General features: G+C 40.0%; 1 protein-coding gene across 4 annotated transcripts in view; it reads right to left on the bottom strand.

Annotated features, from left to right (window-relative positions):
* Positions 1-4564: 4564 nt before the first annotated feature.
* Positions 4565-18353, bottom strand: part of col21a1 (collagen, type XXI, alpha 1) — a 37895-nt gene continuing 24106 nt past the window's right edge. For all 4 annotated transcript variants that reach the window (XM_018749263.2, XM_018749261.2, XM_018749259.2 and 1 more), the window contains 13 exons: positions 15219-15263; positions 14447-14500; positions 13903-13956; positions 13364-13417; positions 13082-13153; positions 9915-9950; positions 8646-8690; positions 8521-8553; positions 8025-8171; positions 7608-7662; positions 7330-7521; positions 6857-6934; positions 4565-6228 (listed from right to left, as the gene is read on the bottom strand). In XM_018749263.2, coding sequence (XP_018604779.1) covers positions 6041-6228; positions 6857-6934; positions 7330-7521; positions 7608-7662; positions 8025-8171; positions 8521-8553; positions 8646-8690; positions 9915-9950; positions 13082-13153; positions 13364-13417; positions 13903-13956; positions 14447-14500; positions 15219-15263 — 1053 coding nt within the window. In that variant the 3' untranslated portion in view covers positions 4565-6040. The remainder of the gene's footprint in view (positions 6229-6856; positions 6935-7329; positions 7522-7607; positions 7663-8024; positions 8172-8520; positions 8554-8645; positions 8691-9914; positions 9951-13081; positions 13154-13363; positions 13418-13902; positions 13957-14446; positions 14501-15218; positions 15264-18353) is intronic.

Raw genomic sequence — 18353 nt, forward strand, 5'->3', positions numbered from 1 at the left:
TAACTGAGTAACAGTGTCATGTGCAGTGATGAGGAGGGGACATTTAATGCCCTGTTTGCACACTCCACCCAGTCACTAATACCTCCTCGACAGCACCTGTCTCTCCTGGGGGCTCGTGCATACTTGGACACAATTAAATCATTATTCACAGCAAGGACCTTTTCATCCTCACCAAACCAAGGAGTTTTTTTTTTTTTAGTCGGAATTGCCAGTCCATTAAATTAATACAGTCTATGACTTCAGCAATTTCCCACTACAAAAAGCACCTCGCGGATGATGGGCGTTTGACACATCGCTTGTAAAACACTTAAAGATACTTACTGACTGATATAAAGTATTCACAAAAACAAATAACACACAACCATTTGAAATGGTTAGTGAAATAAACCCTTAATATATGTGCAGATATTATTATATCAAACTTGGATGCATTTCGTGCTAGAAATAAATGTATAGCATTATATGTTACATCATTATTTACACTTATTTGATGTAGAGGACAACTGTTTCAAGCGTAGCAGCGATTGAAATAAAACACCCCCACTTTTTTAGCGTGTAAACCTCAGCGTGTTTCCCGCTTGAGCGAAGCACGCATCTCATTAGCATTTCAAAGGGCGATTAAGGCGTCGCCGCAGCCGCGAGGCCTTTAATTAGAGTCAGTGTCGTCACTGCCCTTACATGTTGTGCCCGAGGCACGAGGAGGGTTCACGAAGTCATTTGGACGCGCTAAGAAGGCACAAAAACGCGTAAGATCCCAATTCGGCAAACGGGGAGCGGTTCAGGGTCGAGCGCGCAGATCTACAGCGCCATCTACAGTTCAAAGTAGGTGGCGCTGCGTAACGTCACGTTGGATTAATTGTTTCATCACTTACATATATTCATTTAACTGACACTTTTCTCTAAAGTGACTTACAAGGTTAAGGTTACAATAATTTACCCCTTAAGACAGCTGGGTAATTTAACTGGTGTAATTTAGGGCAAGTACCTTGCTCAAGGGTATTACAGTTGGAGATGGAGATTGAACCTGCAACCTTTAGAGCCAAAACAAGCAGCACTAACCACTACGCTACCAGCTGCCCCCTTACGTAAGTCATGCGTGATATGTAAATGTTCTCAGTTCATTATGTTTAAAGTATTTGAGACACCCAAGCAGAGTTTTTTTTTTTAGCTTTTACACAGAACTGGAGCCTGGTTATCACAGGAATAATAATAATAATAATAATAATAATAAGAAGAAGAAGAATATTTTTTTGTTGTTTTTGGCACTGGTGTCTCACACTCATCAGACGTGCATCCTGATGCAGATTCGAATCCAGCTCAGTAGGTGTCTCATTTGTAGTTTTCCTTTGGGTGCTCTGGTTTCCTCTCACAGTCCAAAGACAAATTTTCTTTCTGTGTGAGTGAATGAGTGTGTGTCATTGCCTCATGTTGGACTGTCCAGGGTGTATCGTGTCTTATGCCTGGGCTTCCTAGATATGCTCTTGACCGCTGGGCCCCTGCACTGGACAACCATACCGATTACCGATAAAGAAGGGGCAGTTGGATTTCTTTAAATTTGCTGTTTGCATTTCTTATTTGTTATTTTTGTTGTCTTGGAATTTCCAAGATTTTGATTATTAATACCTCCTCATTCCCACTGGAGGACAGTGACTGAAAAGAACAGAGAGAGAAGTTCTATGAAGTGGGTATGTTCTTTCACACTTTCTTATGCTTAAAATTATATTTGTAATTGGCTTCAGCCTTGCTGATTTTTCTCAATATGTTGAAGGTTTATGGCCTAAATTACAGAAGTTATAACAGTGTTTATGATTTGTAGTGTTTATGTCGGGAGTGGTTGTGTGTTCCTATAGGTATATGTAAGTGATCATACTGGTACACAATCAACTCGTAAGTATGCACTTGTGTTTACAAAATGTGTATAATTAAGTTTTAATATTTTTGTCGTATTTATGACTTTATTTGAAGAAAACCATCATCATTCATGATGTATAACTAATATGAGCAATATTTTAATATCAAATGTTTATCACTAGAGGGCATCACAGGATGATGAAATTGAACAGCCTACACATGAGGCAAGGTGAGCATAGCCTATAGTTTTTGATACATCCGCCTTGACAATACCTTAAATAACTTATTGACTAAAAATTCCCAAACATTTAACAGAAGCATTCCTGCAGTAACATGAGGTCAGGATGTTAATGAATATTCTATAGGGACCACCCACCTGCTGTTTTTTCCTTTTCCAACCACTGCACTGGGTTATGGCCCCAAGCAATCATCCACCCCTAGCATCTGCTCTATTATTTAAACATTTCTCCTTTCATCTTCATTGTAGTGGACTTGCCTTTGAGCAAAATGATGAAACCAGAGGGCTCTGAGTTGTGCACACTGAAAAATATTACATTTACATATTTTTACATTTAGCAGACACTTTGCTCCAAACAGATGTATGCCAACAGAAGGTAAGATTTGGATGCAGACACGAGATTCTTGAGTACAGTCCATTTGTCACATTCCACCATATGAACCGCATAGATTCCATGAGTAGGTGCGTATAGGCTCTCCAATTATTAAACAAATTGTTATTAGATCTCATTAAACATAACAAACATGTACATGTTTATGGAGCACTTACGAGGTTAGGGGAGAAGAAAATCTGAAAGAAGTGAGTTTTGAGAGTCTTCTGAAATACAGAGAGACATTCAGCAGTTTTGAGTGAGGGGGGGAGGTCATTCCACCACATTGGGGCCGGAACCAAAAACCTTTGTGCTTTTGATTTTGGGCTTCCTGTGTGTGGAACCACCAAGCGGGCAGAGGTGGAGCAGTGTAGCAGCCTGGTTGGGGTGTAGCGAGTGATCAGGTCTTGTAGATCCATTGACGGTTTCGTAGGCCGTAACCAGGGTGTTGATTCTGATCCGGGCAGCGACAGGAAGCAGATGCCGAGAGACGAGGAGGGAGGATACGCGGGAGCCTTTCGACAGGTCAAGCACGACTCGTGCAGCAGCGTTCTGCGACAGATGTAGAGGTTTGGTGGAGGAGGTTGGAAGACCAGACAGGAGAGAGTTGCGGTGGTCCAGGTGGGATGGACCTGGACCAGGAGCTGCGTACAGTTTGTTGTGAGATAGGGGAGGATCCTGTGGATGTTGTGCAGGATGTATATGCAGCACCTGGTTGTGGCTTCGAAATGCTGAAAGAAAGACCGACTTGAGTCGATCATTACTTCCAGGCTCTTAACCAAAGAGGTTGGCCAAATGAGCAAGGTGACCAGTTTGATAGAGTTCTCGGCAGGAGGACAGACCAGCTGGGAGGTGAAGTGTGCACATCTTGTTACACTGGACATTATAAGATAATTTTGCACTACCAATCCATTAATTATCTATAACTGCTTGTTCAACGCAGAGTCCAGAGAGTACCCAGAAGCATAGGGTGCGAGGCAGGGTACAACCTGGACACAATGCCAGTCCATTGCACGTCACAGGGTCCTTCATGCATGGACACACTATGGTAAGTTGAGACTCACAGTTTAACCTGAAACTCTTGTATTTGCACTGTGGGCAGAGACCAGAGCACCTGGAGGGCAACCACACCAACATTTAAACTCAGACTGAGAAGGATTAAAACCAATGTCTGAACCCACAGCAAAAAAGCTGCTTGTTATTAATTTAAACGGAAACTAATACAGCTCAGTTTTACTTTTGGTCATTCTGTTTTGCCAGCAGTTTCACATCCAGATTGTGTGTGTTATTTTATTTATTTTATCACTTATTCAAACTGAAAATAGTTCAATAGAAGGCTGTTTAAATTTAACCAAATTAAACCACAATGAAATGAACAGATTGGACAAAGTGGGAGTTTTTACACATGCAGGTAATCATCTCACACACACACACACACACACACTTTATGAACCTCTTGTCCCGGGGAACCGGAGCCTAACCCAGCAACTCAGGGCGTAAGGCTGGAGGGGGAGGGGACACACCCAGGACAGGATGCCAGTCTGTCACAAGACACCCCAAGTGGGACTCGAACCCCAGACCCACCGGAGAGCAGGACCCTGTCCAACCCACTGCACCACCACGCCCCCCACTGATTGGGAATTAAAGCATTATCATCATATTTAATAAAAATTATAATTTAAAACTGGTTCGTTGCATAAAAATATAGCCTTTTAAAATGAAGCCGCTATGATCTTCAATACGTTTGTGTTAGAGAAAATATATCTGACCTGGAAACTATTTTTCAACATCTGCCTTAAGACCAGATAGCAAAAAGTTATGCTTGCAGGTTACATGTGACAAGTGTAGGAAAAAATGTACTTATTTTAAAGAATGTCAAATACCTAGGAAAGTAAGGGGAATCCAGAAAATTACTTTATTCTTCCGTGTCATATTTGAAAACAAAAGTAAGGAAATGTTAATCGATTGTGAATTTTCAAGTAATGTAATCCGAAAAAGATGGGGGGGGGGGGGGAAAAACTGAAAATGTATATGAACACACAAGTCATTAAAAAAAGTATTTATTAATGATACCAAATGAATGGCAATACAAAAGTCATGTCAACAAAGAAGTAATAAAATTAATCACTGAAAAAGGAGACTGCACCCACAAATACAACTTCTTAGTACAAATTAAGTGACACTTCTATAAATAACAATGGTAATGCAAAGACTGCAGCTGTAATTTATACAGCGGAGGAACGGATGTATAGTTCATAACAGGCACATTCGTGTGAAGCGTATGATAGAGTAATCAAGAGGATTTCAGATTTCAGGAGGTGTCAAACAGCTTATATTTAATATCTTAAATATAAATACACCTATATGGAGGACTCAGGAAAATGCTCTTGCTTCCAATAATTGGGAAAAAAATTCTCACCTACTTGTATTCGAATATCTTGAAAATCTATCAATTTGAAAAACTCATCACCAGCACTGAGGAAAACTGCTTGGAGCCACAATGTTATGATATTTATCCTTGCCAACATAAGAGGCTTGGGTTTGTCATCCTGCCTTTACTCGCACTTGTTAAACTGTTCTCAGGTTATTTGTGTGGTAAAACGCAGAGACCGATTTTAAAATTAATATTTGATACATATTGTGTTCATTACACACTCCTGTACATCTAGAAGTAAGAACATTTAATTTATGTCACAATACAGAAAAATTATACCGCAATTATATAGCCATTTGCACCCCGGGAATGTATGTTGTATTAAAACGTGTTAAATGCACTCAGATAGTACCATCATAAGTGGCACCGTGCTGTTTTTTTTTTTTTTTTTTTTTTTTTTCTTTTTCCTGATGCAATATCATTCCAACCTGCAGTGCAACAAAGTGAAAAAAGAGCTGGGGTTTTTGGCACGCTCCAACAGTAATGTTGCGCTACCAATGTGTCATTTTCTTAAGCCTCACTGGCTGTGTGGGACTTATGGGGGTTTAATGGGAGTTAAAGGGATAAAACAATGTAAAATACTGGAAGAGGCAGCGGATGTGGTTAACGCATTGTGACCTGCTGTGCCATCACTCTTTATGGTTTCGCGCCACGTTCTAAAGCCCGTAGAAATGACTGGAGCTCTTGTACTGATAATTTCGTACCAGTACGGCACCGCGAAGCTCCTATGTAAGCCTGGACACAAGGCTATACAGCTGTGTGGAATTTGCTGTAGTCCCAAGGTGCACTTGGCCGGTGGCGAGACCCGATTTCAGACACTAATCAATTATCCGTGTCGGGACTCGCCTCCAAAAACTCCTCCTGCTTTTAGCCTGAGGCCCCTACCAAAGGAACGCACCATGGAAAGTGGCGAAAGAAAGCAACCGACAACTTCCATGATTATTCCGCTCAGCAATATCCCCAGATAAAACGTATGCCCGTGGATGAATTACTTTTAAATACACAGCAAGAGGTACTTCCTGACCCCGTAAAGGAGCGCAATACTGTTACTAAGTGATCTTCCTGAGATTAGACAGATTTCCTTATTTTCCGGTTTGTTTGATTTCACGTGGTTCGCACCAAGCCCCGACTGGCGTGGCGGCAATGTTTAATAGTTGGGTCCTTTCCCGAAGGAGTCCCTCCGTACCATGGCGCCGTAGCACAGGGATGGGTGGCACACGCCGGGCTGCCCAGGAACCCCGGGGTTGCCTCTTTTGCCCTCATCCCCGTTCTGGCCCGGAGGTCCTGGCTTGCCTGGGTATCCTGGTTTGCTGGCTCCTGGTGGGCCCATAGGACCTTCCAAAGCAAACAAAGGAGGCTTTGAGGATAGAAGAATGAACCTATAACACCTCAGATATAAAGTGTAGCTCCTCTGGACTCGGCCATTGATAAGATGATTTTTTATTAAACGTATTTTTAATAGCTCCAATGTATAATTTCAATATCTAATACCTTCTTAGGCTCTATGAATCTGTCAGTGAATAATCACTATAATACCAATAATGCTCATAATCATAGCTGTAATAGCGCTGTCAGAATGGTGGTGCAAGCAATCCAAAAGAAACAGGTATGTCCAACTGCCTGAGACTGAACTCTGTTTTGACAGTTGGGTTTCCTCCAAAGTTTTGGTTAGAGTACAAATGTTTGCACTGGACACAGTAGGAGGAATTATGGAAATTATGGCCGCTCAGCATCACCGTGGGTTGAGTTTGTGGGATGATGTTCCTGTTCATGTTTGCCTACGATTGTGGGTGAAAACATGAATACGCTGGAAAAAATCCATAGATCCTCACTGCTGCTCCTAGGGGGGATGACACTTCTTTAGACTTTCAGTGTCCGTCTTTTTTCTTCCAGAACCTGGTGTGAAGACTCGGGCGTTATACAGTCGATCACCTTCATTTATACCGTCTTCCAAGCACTTTACCTGGTGGTCCGGGTTCCCCCTGCTCCCCTGTCACTGTTCTTCCTGGGTTCCCTTTCTCCCCCTTTTCACCAGGATCTCCTGCAAGCACATAAATGGTATGAAGACATCACAAAAAAGCTGGCTGACATCACAAGAGCTAAAGGACAACTATGCAGCCCTGTGGTGTCCATGAAGTAGAGCTGCCTTGTTTCAGAACATAATGCCAAACAAACACTTCACAAGCTCTTAGTGAATGTTAGTATGAGTTCTGTATCCCTAGTATCTATCCTTGTTTAATTTTGGCATGGGTTCAGCATCTCTGGCTTCCATTAGTGTTTATACTCTGCCGTTATGGGTTAGGGTTTCAGAAAACTGTACCATCAGCAAAGATTCAGACACACAAAGGGGTGGAAATTGTACAAAGCCATCTAAGGTGCACCTTGACCAATGGTCATGACTGTTCAATGGTCCAAATGTTGACATTGATAGAGTACCTTTTAAGCCAGGGATGCCAGGATGTCCAGGTAGGCCAGGATTCCCCTGCAGCCCACTGGAGCCAGGTATCCCTGGAAAGCCCCTGGACCCCTGGGGGCCGACAGGGCCTGGAGGGCCCGGAGATCCTGGTCGCATGTGACAGGAGTCACAACTTCTGGGCTGGGCATTGTGTAGAAGTGAGGGAATCTCAGCTGCGTGGGAAACAGACAGGTATGGCAGTCACCAACCTCAACATCTGTGCTACAAAATAAGAGAAAACCTGGAAAATTACTCTTACTTCGCAGGACATCCCTGCAGATCTGCCGAATGTGCTGCTCCGACATTTCTCTTCCCTGCAGATATGAGGATCAGCTTAGGCAGATATTTTTACCAGCAGATCTCATAAATGGGCTGTGTGTGGTAAGCTACGCAGCTATCACATCATTATATTATGCTATGACAAATTCAAAAAATGTATTCAGCTGAAAATAAAAGTGAAAACAGGAATTTTGTTTATGGCAGGCCTGTGGACGGGCACGTGTCTCATAATTTTTCTCATTTTTACGACTTGGCTTGAGCTGTTAACAGCTGAGAACCTGGATCAGTGTAAATGGTGTTCGGTTGAGAGATGCCTTTTAAACCACTTCATTGACCTCAGTGGAGACTCTAGCAGGAGTTACTTGGACTGTTCAAGCAATATGTTTTGGATACATACGGGTCTCCCTTCAGGTCCGGGTGGTCCAGTTGGGCCCACCTCTCCGCTTAGCCCACGGGGGCCGGACGGACCCATTGGACCAGGTTGCCCAGGTTGTCCTTGGTGGCCCGTCAGCCCCCTCACTCCTGGATCTCCTGTTGTACCTTTCTATGATTCACAAAAGGCCAGGCATAATGTTATAAGTTTTACAATTAACTTGTTATACAATAATGCCATCAAAAGGAATAAATGTAAAACAGATGCTTATACAATTAAATTCACATTTAAAGGGACATTATTGGGTGTCCGTGTTATCTGAACTCGCCACTTGCAATGAAGGACAAGCGAAACTATCAAAAACAATTTCATGATTAAGCACATAGCAATTGTACTTTCACAATTATTGGACATTCCTGCCTTAAATAGATCCAGACTATTTTTGCTTTTCCTCATCAGAAATGCCATTTTTGGTACAATATATGACAGCTTCAATAATTCTTTTCATTGATCGCCATACCTCTCCTTTCTTCCCAGGCAGACCAGGAGATCCCTGTAAATTAAAATAACAAATGCATGTTTTTTGGTGGTGCTGCAGATCCTTACATTTACATGCAATTAGAAATTATTAAAATAAACGCTTACATGATTTCCTGGCCTTCCAGGATCTCCCTTTTCACCATTTGTGCCCTATCGAAAAAGTTTCGGTCAGTTTCTTTTTGGAGAAAGCATACTGTATGGTTGACATGTTTCAGCAATACTGTGGTGAAATTGTCTTTTTTGATTTAATACCGTTCTTTACTTTGTCCCCAAGAAATATGTTTTCCCCCAGCTTTCCATTCCTTTGAATTTGGGAGGCTGTTGAACATGATTCTAATTTTACCAAATTAAAGCGACCACTTTTGGAAGGATGTAGTAAACCTCCTGTCTGATTATACATGGAACAGTTTCTAGCAAATGGAAAAAAATACAATCCATAATCACGCTTTCCGATCTATTCCTGATGTTAAACTGTGAGCAGTTCTGCAGCTCTAGTAAATAAACTCTCGTTTGTCAGCGTAACCCTGGCGCTGCAGACGAAACCAGAATGTTTTAAATGTCTAAAATTCCGCAGAAAACGCAATTAAAAAACCTCAACAACTAATCCATTAAAACTGTCTTATATATCTGACAGAGGAGAAGGATAAAATGAATTTGCTCATCTTGCATTTTGCATTCATATACTTTATAGAGTCAGTTTCATGCAAGGGCTTCAGGAACAAGAACTTCTTTTCTGTAATTTGTGGGGTCCCTTATTCTTGGCACTCATAAATATAAAAACCAGAGGAAAGCTGCACTGATTATAAAATCAATGCGAAAACAGCATCTCCTACTCATCTCATATGCTGAGTCTCCTGGCTTTGTCACTGCTTCTCTGCTGCTGTAAATATTTGGTGGACATGGCTCAAATGGAATATTCCCTGCTACCAAGCAATATATTGTTGTTTATTCCAGCAGTGGTGAAATAATTACCTTAATGTGCTTTAAACGAGTTTTTCCACTGAGGGATTGCCAGTGATATTCCTCCCCCCCAGCCTTGGCAGTGGTTGAGCAATGGCTTTGTTCTGTCAGCTATTGTTGAGAGCTAAATGCTCATGAGGCCTTACAGGGATTTCCACAGTATTATTGTTATCAAGATGTACCATACTTGTTGAAAGTTTTACTAAAGACAATGCCCAGTGTTGGCCTCCAGCTTCACCATCTTATTCTCAAATCCCAACACGGCTTTTTCACGTTGTGCACAGCAAGTCACACCTCAGGCAATGATCGTGCACAGTATGGGTCAATTTTTACAAAATATTAAATGCGTCAATATTTGCAAGTCTTGCATCGTTTGCAAAAAGCAAAGAGTCAAATTAAAAGAAGAATACAGACCTCCCTTCCTTTTTCACCTTGATCACCCCTCTCACCCTGGAAATAAAGAAAAATTTGAATCAAGACCATTTCAAAGTATCCATAGTTATAACCTTATAAATTGTGTTTATTGCAGTAAAAGAATAAATGTGTCATGTCCATGCCCGCACCTCAGTCGACAGCACCTGATACCAATCAAGCACCTGACTAACCACTCACATTTAAAAGACCCTCCTCAGCTCCCGTACACTTGTGGAATCTCGTCTGAGACAACCGTCCTTCTTCGCGATGTCCTGTTCTCACACAGCCCTTGTTTCCTGTTTCCGTCCTCCGGTTTTTGACCCTTCGCTTCATCCCCTGACCACGTCCACGGATCCTCGCTCTAACTCTGACCGCCTATCGACCGACCCTTCGCCCGTCCCCGACACCGAGAACTCGCCTGATCCATTGAGTCCAAACGAACAATCCTGCACTTGGGTCCAGCCGTTCCAGCTCCCTCGGTTCCGTGTGACAAAATGTGTTAAATCTAAATATTATGTGCTTTTCTTTTAAATCCCCATTTCCACATTGGTATTATTTTTTCATTTTCAGTTGAGAGAACTGTTTACTGAATGAACATACAGGTGCATTTATCGAAACCACATGAGTCAAAGGTTACCATATTTGTTAGTGGTTGTCATGTAACGTAATGCTACCTAAAGGGCTGAAAAAGGTGAGCAAATCTTCCAAAATTCATTAAAAAAAATCACAATAAAGGTCAAATGTTAACTTTTCTCATGGATGTTACACATTTGAGAGACGCTACATATGCCAAAGTTACTCTGCAGATGGACAAAGCTTACCCTCATTTCTTCGGTATCTGAAGTATATTTACCACGCCTTTTGACATCCACTTATGGGACCCAAGGTGTCTTAATATTAAGGGTGGATCTTGTTAACAGCAATCAGAATTTTGTTAGTATTTTCACTGAAAAATTACTCATAGATTTGATCAATTTATATAGCTGGATACTTCTACTGGATCAACTCAGGGTACCTTGATCAAAGGTAATACAGCATTTTCTTTACCACTACCTGATCTGCATTTCCCTGAAGTGTCAAGATGGTTTAAAGATTTGTTGCTGTACTTTTGTTAGTCTTTCAGTTGGCAAAATTTGCTTGTAATTTTGGGTTACACATGGCAAAGACTCACACAAGACTGACATACATAACAGCACAGCTTATAGCTGAAATCAGAAAATTCATTTCTGTTTGCGTGCTACCTTGTTTATAATTTCTTAGGAACAGAAATATAATTTTAGTTATTTATTTTGTCTTTCGGGGGTGCAGTGGCGCAGTGGGTTGGGCCGCAGTCCTGCTCTCCGGTGGGTCTGGGGTTCAAGTCCCGCTTGGGGTGCCTTGTGGCGGACTGGCGTCCCATCCTGGGTGTGTCCCCTTCCCCCTCCGGCCTTACGCCCTGTGTTGCCGGGTAGGCTCCGGTTCCCCGTGACCCCGTATGGGACAAGCGGTTCTGAAAATGTGTGTGTGTGTGTGTGTATTTTGTCTTTCCTTATTGCCTCAGGGAATGTTGTATGGTGACTGCTGAAAGTTAATTACTCATGTTCCTTTTTTATTTCACGTTCCGCTCTCTTTTCCTTTTCCCACCAAATTAGAACCCTTTACCACCACATCGGCTGCATCTTTCGCCATGATATCCAGATGACAAAACCACATCACAAAGACTAACTTTACTCTGTTATCCTTGGCTTCCTCTCGACTAATGTTCCCAGGCACTGCATTCAGCAGGGAAGCTGCTAGATGGCAATTATACTTGCTGAAATTCATTTCTAAGGAAAAACCACACAGTGATTCCACTGAGTTAGAGTTACAGTAAAACCCTATGGCTGTCAGGCCACAAGATGACAAACAGCTGAGGTTAGGAGTGATGAACAACATGGTTTGTGAGAATTGTGCATCACTGGACATGTTTAATGAATACCCACATCAAATTCTGAGGCTAAATTACATAATGACTTCTGGCAAAATGTTTATATGTATCTCAGAAAAAATACTAGGAAGGTGATCAGGAATCGTCGATATTCTGAGTTTTATGCAACTACTCGTGCAATGAACATTGGTTCATATGGTGGACTTAAGAATCACGCGTCTGCAGCTATGTCTCTTTCTCTTAATGTAATGTACACAATGTATTTTCTATGAGATGTGCATTTCTTTGGAGAAAAGTGTCTGCTAAATGATTAAATGTAAATGTAAATGGAACATCTTGGTGAAGAACTGATGTTCAGGGGAACTAATGTGAGCTCGGTCATGCAACGTGGTCGTTGGTCATGCATTGTTGTTATTGTATGCGCTTCAAATACTTGCAAATGCTGCTTTGAAGTCCACTGTACATTGTGCTCTGAATTTTATGTTGCTTATTTGTGAACACTTTGCAGGCAGACAATAGACTGAGGATGTTATCATCCTTTATTGCTACCATTTGTTTCACTCATGTGTTTGTCCAAGGGATTTGTGCTAGATGTGTGCAATATGAAGATGATAAAAGAAAAATTCCTGTTAAAAATGCATAAAAACAGTATACCGTACATGTCAGATAAGGACATGGCCTAGTAGAAATTCTGGGATTTCTACCTAGGATTTTGACATTTTGACAGTTATATACAGCACATTACATTTGACTCATCTGTCAAAAGTTTCCTTTGTAAAACTGTATAAAATGTAATGGTAAAAGAAATAGAAAATCAGTTAAGTTAATGTGTTTGTAACTTCGATCTTATCAAAGTTTCAGCCACGTCAATAATTGTAATTCTAACAATTATGTTTGGTTAAAGAGTCATCAAGAAGTACATAATTACACCTCATAAAAACTACAATCTGACATGCAAAATATTTTGGTCATATAGCTAACACACTTTTGATCAAAATGACCAAAAATGGAAAGCTATAAAATCCTGCAAAAAGCTTCCATTTATGTCAAAATTGACCCAAAATGGAAAATTTCCCACAAGTTCCAGTACAAATTTTAAATGACCAAATTATCAAGATGGTAACAATGTTTAATCGCAACTCTTATCATGAGAAGGTTGGTTTAATTTTTTTTTTGCTGCATTTTGCTCTGTTTTTCCCCCATGTCAAGTTCGAGCACGAAGAGTAGGAAAAAGAAATACAAACGGTCCAGCAGTGAATACCTTTTGTCCTTTCATCCCTGGAAGCCCTGAGTGTCCTGGCTGGCCTGCCATTCCGGGGTCACCTGGTTTCCCCTTTGGACAAATCAGAGTGATCAGCCACATGCCACACTTATTATCATTAACATGACACATTGATACAATGACCTTCATGCATGAAATAACATGAGTGATTACATTAGGGACGTAGTGACAAGGTAGGGAAACCATTATTTAATCTATGTGAAATTGTAACTTCAGGATGAGAATGTGAAATTGAGAAACTACAAGAACTTGTTACTTCACCTGCATCCCTGGGTTTCCTGGCTGCCCTGGTTGTCCATGTTCACCTTTACTGCCCTTTATTATCCAAGAATGAAAAGATGAAAAGATTTCTTGATTCTGGGGCTGACAGAAACATATGATGTAAATCATGCTCAATTTTACAAATTTTACTGCCTGTTCTGTTCTAGATTATGTCCCCTTGTTGCCCAACACCCCCCAACCCTGTCTTACATTAGCTCTTTCAAGTTGCCCATACAATTAAAGAGCAACCACAAAATGTTTTCATTTAAATACATCGTTTCACAAGCAGCAAACAAAAACAAATGAAAGTAGCAGAAAAAACAGGTAGATTCAATACAGCATACAGGTATGCTGAATAAAACTAAACAACTAAATTTAAATGCACCAAACAGAAATTCTATATACGTTCTATACACGTAAACCAGTGGTCCACTTCTGTTTTTAGTTATATTTATACTGAATAAAATTAACGAGAAATCATGTGTTCAGTTGAAATAAATGGTAGTGATTCCATAGACAAAAAAAGAAAATTCCTTGACCTTCAATCCAGGTTTTCCAGGAGAGCCAGTCATGCCAGGCAAACCCATCTCACCCTTCGACAAAGAAGAAGAATCTCTTAATCATAACTGATGTTAAATTGATGTTAGAAAAATACAGTTCCTGGGAACTTGCCTCATTGAAATGTGTTTTCCTTCTTTTCAATGTGCAGTCTTTGAAATAGTTGCTGTTGAAGATTCCCTGCAAAAGCAGCCTTCTAATTTAACACAGTTGTTCCCAAAATCCATCCTTGGGGATCTTCCAACCATTATATGTTCTTGTTTGGTTCAGTCACCAGTATAGCTCACTCAGCTCATCAAGTAATTATCAAACCATCAATTAGTTCAGTGAGTCCTCTAGGATGGAACAGATTTCTGCTATGGCTGGGGGACACAAAAAGATCTTTGGGAACCACTAAAGTAAAACATTACAGTCCTGTGTGGGACTGAAACCCATTACCAAGAGGTCTTCACTGCTACTCTACTACTTTGCAGTGTTGCCAGTATCCACATACTTCAGCCATCCTCATGAGTACAAAGAACTCACAGGGGTTCCCGGCGACCCTTTGGCTCCTTTTTCTCCTGGCAGCCCTGCGTCCCCCTTTAACAAGAATCATACCGTGGTTAGCAAATGTGCACTGTAACAACTCCTCAACTGCAATCTAGAAATCTGAACTAAATTCATTTCAAGGGAATGCCAAATTTATCTCCATAGCCCAAGTTGCTTGTTTTGTAGCCAAGGGAACCCATTGTGCAACTGGACAACGAAGTTAAAACAGATGTCGACTGGATGGTTGTGATACTTGCAAACTTAGCAAGAATTATCACTCTCAAGACCTATCACTCAGATCCCATTACCTGACTATCACTCCTGTGGTATCAATCAGAATGGAATTGCTTTTATCTGAAATGCCTCATAGTCAAATTGTCGTTGTTCAAACACTGGTATCAATATAAGAATACTAGAATCATTCAAGAAAACATTTTGAATCTATCATGCAAATCCATCCACTTAGAAGTTGTTATTATCCACTAACTTCAGTTGTTATTCCTTTCGTGTGTTCATTGTATGTGTCTCAGGTTTTACCTAAAAAAATTTACCAGTGTGTTGTGATGTGCGTTATGACTGTGATGGGACACTATCGATAACAAGGAAAAGGTAGACTTCTGAGTTGATCCTGTTTTGGAAAACTGATCACAAAGGCAATCAGGAGAACTTCACTGTTGTCTAACCGTGGAAATAAATAAATAATAAAAAAGGAAACACAGCCCAAACATGGAGGCTATTGTTGAATAATATCGGAAAAACAGGACTTCACCTTGGGTCCCCTTGGGCCCACACTTCCTGACAACCCAGGAATGCCCTGGAAAGAAAGAGAGATAGAGAGAGAGAGAACACATAGCTTACTACAATATGCCCATGGCATGGTTTTATGTTCACCGTTTCACTCTGCTGTAAACCAGTCTTATGTAATGCTCCAGAGAGCACTGTTCAATGTGTGGTCTCACCGGGCTTGACAATGCTGAAGAATTGACATGCAGTTCATGGCGGAAGATCATATAGCTGTCAAACATGAGAAGCGTTGCAATAGTACTAACCAAGGAAAGGAGGTGCAATTTTACACATTCATTTCATGAGAAACAGTATAGCTGTAGTACAGTATTTTACATTGGTACCCTCATGTTGGAAAAAAAAAAACAGAGGTGCTTGTTAGCTTTCATTTCTGAAGAAACAAGCATCTATGAGTCTGGAGATGTGCTTTTCTTGTTTGCTGGAAGTCTCTATTACTCATATATGTATTGTGGCTCTGGTAGCTTCATCAGAAACAAAGTTTAATGTCTTTCGCAGCATGTTTTTAAATCCACTGCACTTTCTTCCCAAACTCAGAGAAAAGTTTCACTTCAGACCACAGAAGGTAGCGCACTGATCTGGATTTACACATCATTGTTGAACAACGTATATGATACATCCCAGAAGCTATGCCAGGAAAAAAATGGCATGAATAAATTTATATTCCTAATTTAATTTCAGTTTCTAATTTAAATTCTATTGAGAAATATTTGGCTGAACTATAGACTAATACATGTTTTCTGCTTTTCATTAGGTTAGTTCAGCTCATTTTATATACATGTATTCTCAACATAGTGACAGAGTGTTGAACAACTGAGGACACATACAGTGACACAGTGATGGAAAAGAAAGACAATAAAATATCGGTTTACCAGTATACCGTTCACAGTTATACTTCTGGCAACTGAGGAAAGGAAAACAAAAATGGACCAAGAACACAGAAGGAAAATAAACCTCTAGGGATCAAGGTACCAGTGGCTGCCTATCCTTCTTGGACATTCCACTCCATAACAGTTGGCTTGTGTGAGGTCTTTCTATAGCTAAGAAGTAGAAGTCATATTGTATATGAAGAACCGGCATCAGTTAAGACAGAAGCCATAAAATCTTCTACTAAAATAAAATAAATGACTTTCAGGATCACTATTTGAAAATTACAAATGAAAGGGTAGAAAGAGCATATTAACTGGATCATCAAAAACGAAAGAAAAAAAACAAGCTTATAAAAAAAAAGCTACTAAAGACAAAATGTTTTTAATGAAACAGAAAGGAAATATTTAGATACCAACATGCAGGAAATGCTAAGCAATAAATCATGTGAACTGAAAAATTTGATTTCTGTGAAATATGAGAAATGTCTTGGGCACAAAGAAATACAAAGACTGGTTTGACTTCTTTACTAGGCCTCTGATTTGGCAGAATTTAAAAGAAAATGCAGAGTAAGCAATCTCAAATCTCATATTTGCTTCAGCTGTTGGAATGGGAACTGAATTTAAGCAATCTTCCAATGGACTGGCACAGCATTTTACAAATGAAAAACATTTTACTTTAACTTTCAACCCTGATGTCTGGTGGTATCCATGGTACATATAAAACAGCATTTGTCATCTGTCAATTCCCTTAGATCTAGTCACAACACTGAAAGCTGCAAGAAAATTTAAAGAGAACCTTAGAAGATGTGTAAATTCAAATGAGAAAAGTTGGAAGGTGATTGAATGATTCAGTACATGTTCCATAAACAGATCCATAAAATTGCGACCCTCTTTGTAAGTACCAGGGATTGGATTTATGGGTTTAATGTTTATGCTTTTAATCTTATTCAGCACGAGAAAAAAAGAAAAAATACTGAATGACACTCAATAACATTAAAAAAACTGATAATTTATGATCACGCAACATCTGTTTTCCAACAAAAGTTACAGTTAGTTGTAAATTATTTTAGGGTTGCAAGATTTTCACCTAACCCGTCACTTTCAAATGTTTCTAAGTGCTCCCAACGCAACCTGCGTTTCCCTTTTAAAATACATTAAACACCTGCCCCTTTTTAAAGGGAATATAGAACTTAAGATGAAATGAACAAGGTAACTCTTAACACTTAACTTTTAGAACTTAAATGTCCCAATACAGGGATTTATATTGAAAAACATGGGATTCCTCTTAACCTTTAAATTGACTTTTAAAAAAAAAAAGTGTATGTGACAATAGACATAACTCGGTCCATGTCTTTAATAGTGGAGAACATTAATCTACCACTCCAACACAATAAAAGTGTTTATTGTGTGCTTTATTAAATAATAAATAATAAAGTGCTTTATTATTCTCGACTAACTATGCGTGTTTAATAAGTCTACATGAGGCCCAAGACTGAGATGCCCAGATTTCTAGACCTGAAAACTCAGCTGTCATTGCTGCTAACATTAATGACAGCTGCATCTGAGAACTAATGGAACCAAGTCAAGTAAAATCAGCAGCAATGGTTCCACCTTCATAGCTTGTATATATTTTTAAAACATTTTTCAGCTATGCATATGTAAGAAGCTTTCACAGCGTTAATGTTTTTTAGTCACCCTCTCATCCTCATTCTGCATTGCCATGGATATGTTATGGCTAGAGAGTCATGGACTGAAAAAACATACATTCACTAGCAAGCAGTGTTAGGAAAATATATCTGATGTCTGACTGGTCTAAAAATATAGGGTATTCAAATAAATGTTTGAAAACTGGGGTGGTAAAATTTTGTTTGTGCCAATGAAGGCTGCTGTACAGGACATGTAGTAACTATTATGGGCCTCAGAGGACCTAGGTTTGAATCCCCCCTCTTGCTGTAATACTCTTGATTAAGGTACCCACCCTAAATTACTCCAATAAAAATTATCCAGTTCCTTACATGGGGTAAATCATTTCAAGTCACTTTGGAAAAAAGTAAGTGAATAAATAAAACAATATGAAATACAACCTGAGGGTTTCGCTGCATTCTTTTAATTTTGTACATTCGCTGGAATAATTTTTTATTTGTCACTGTTTATAAAAGTAGTAGTTGAAATTCCAATAGCAACTGAAAGTTCCACTGCCAGAGACACGGAACTATAAACGACGTCAGCTGACG

This window comes from Scleropages formosus, chromosome 4, assembly GCF_900964775.1.
Source record: "Scleropages formosus chromosome 4, fSclFor1.1, whole genome shotgun sequence".
NCBI lineage: Eukaryota > Metazoa > Chordata > Actinopteri > Osteoglossiformes > Osteoglossidae > Scleropages > Scleropages formosus.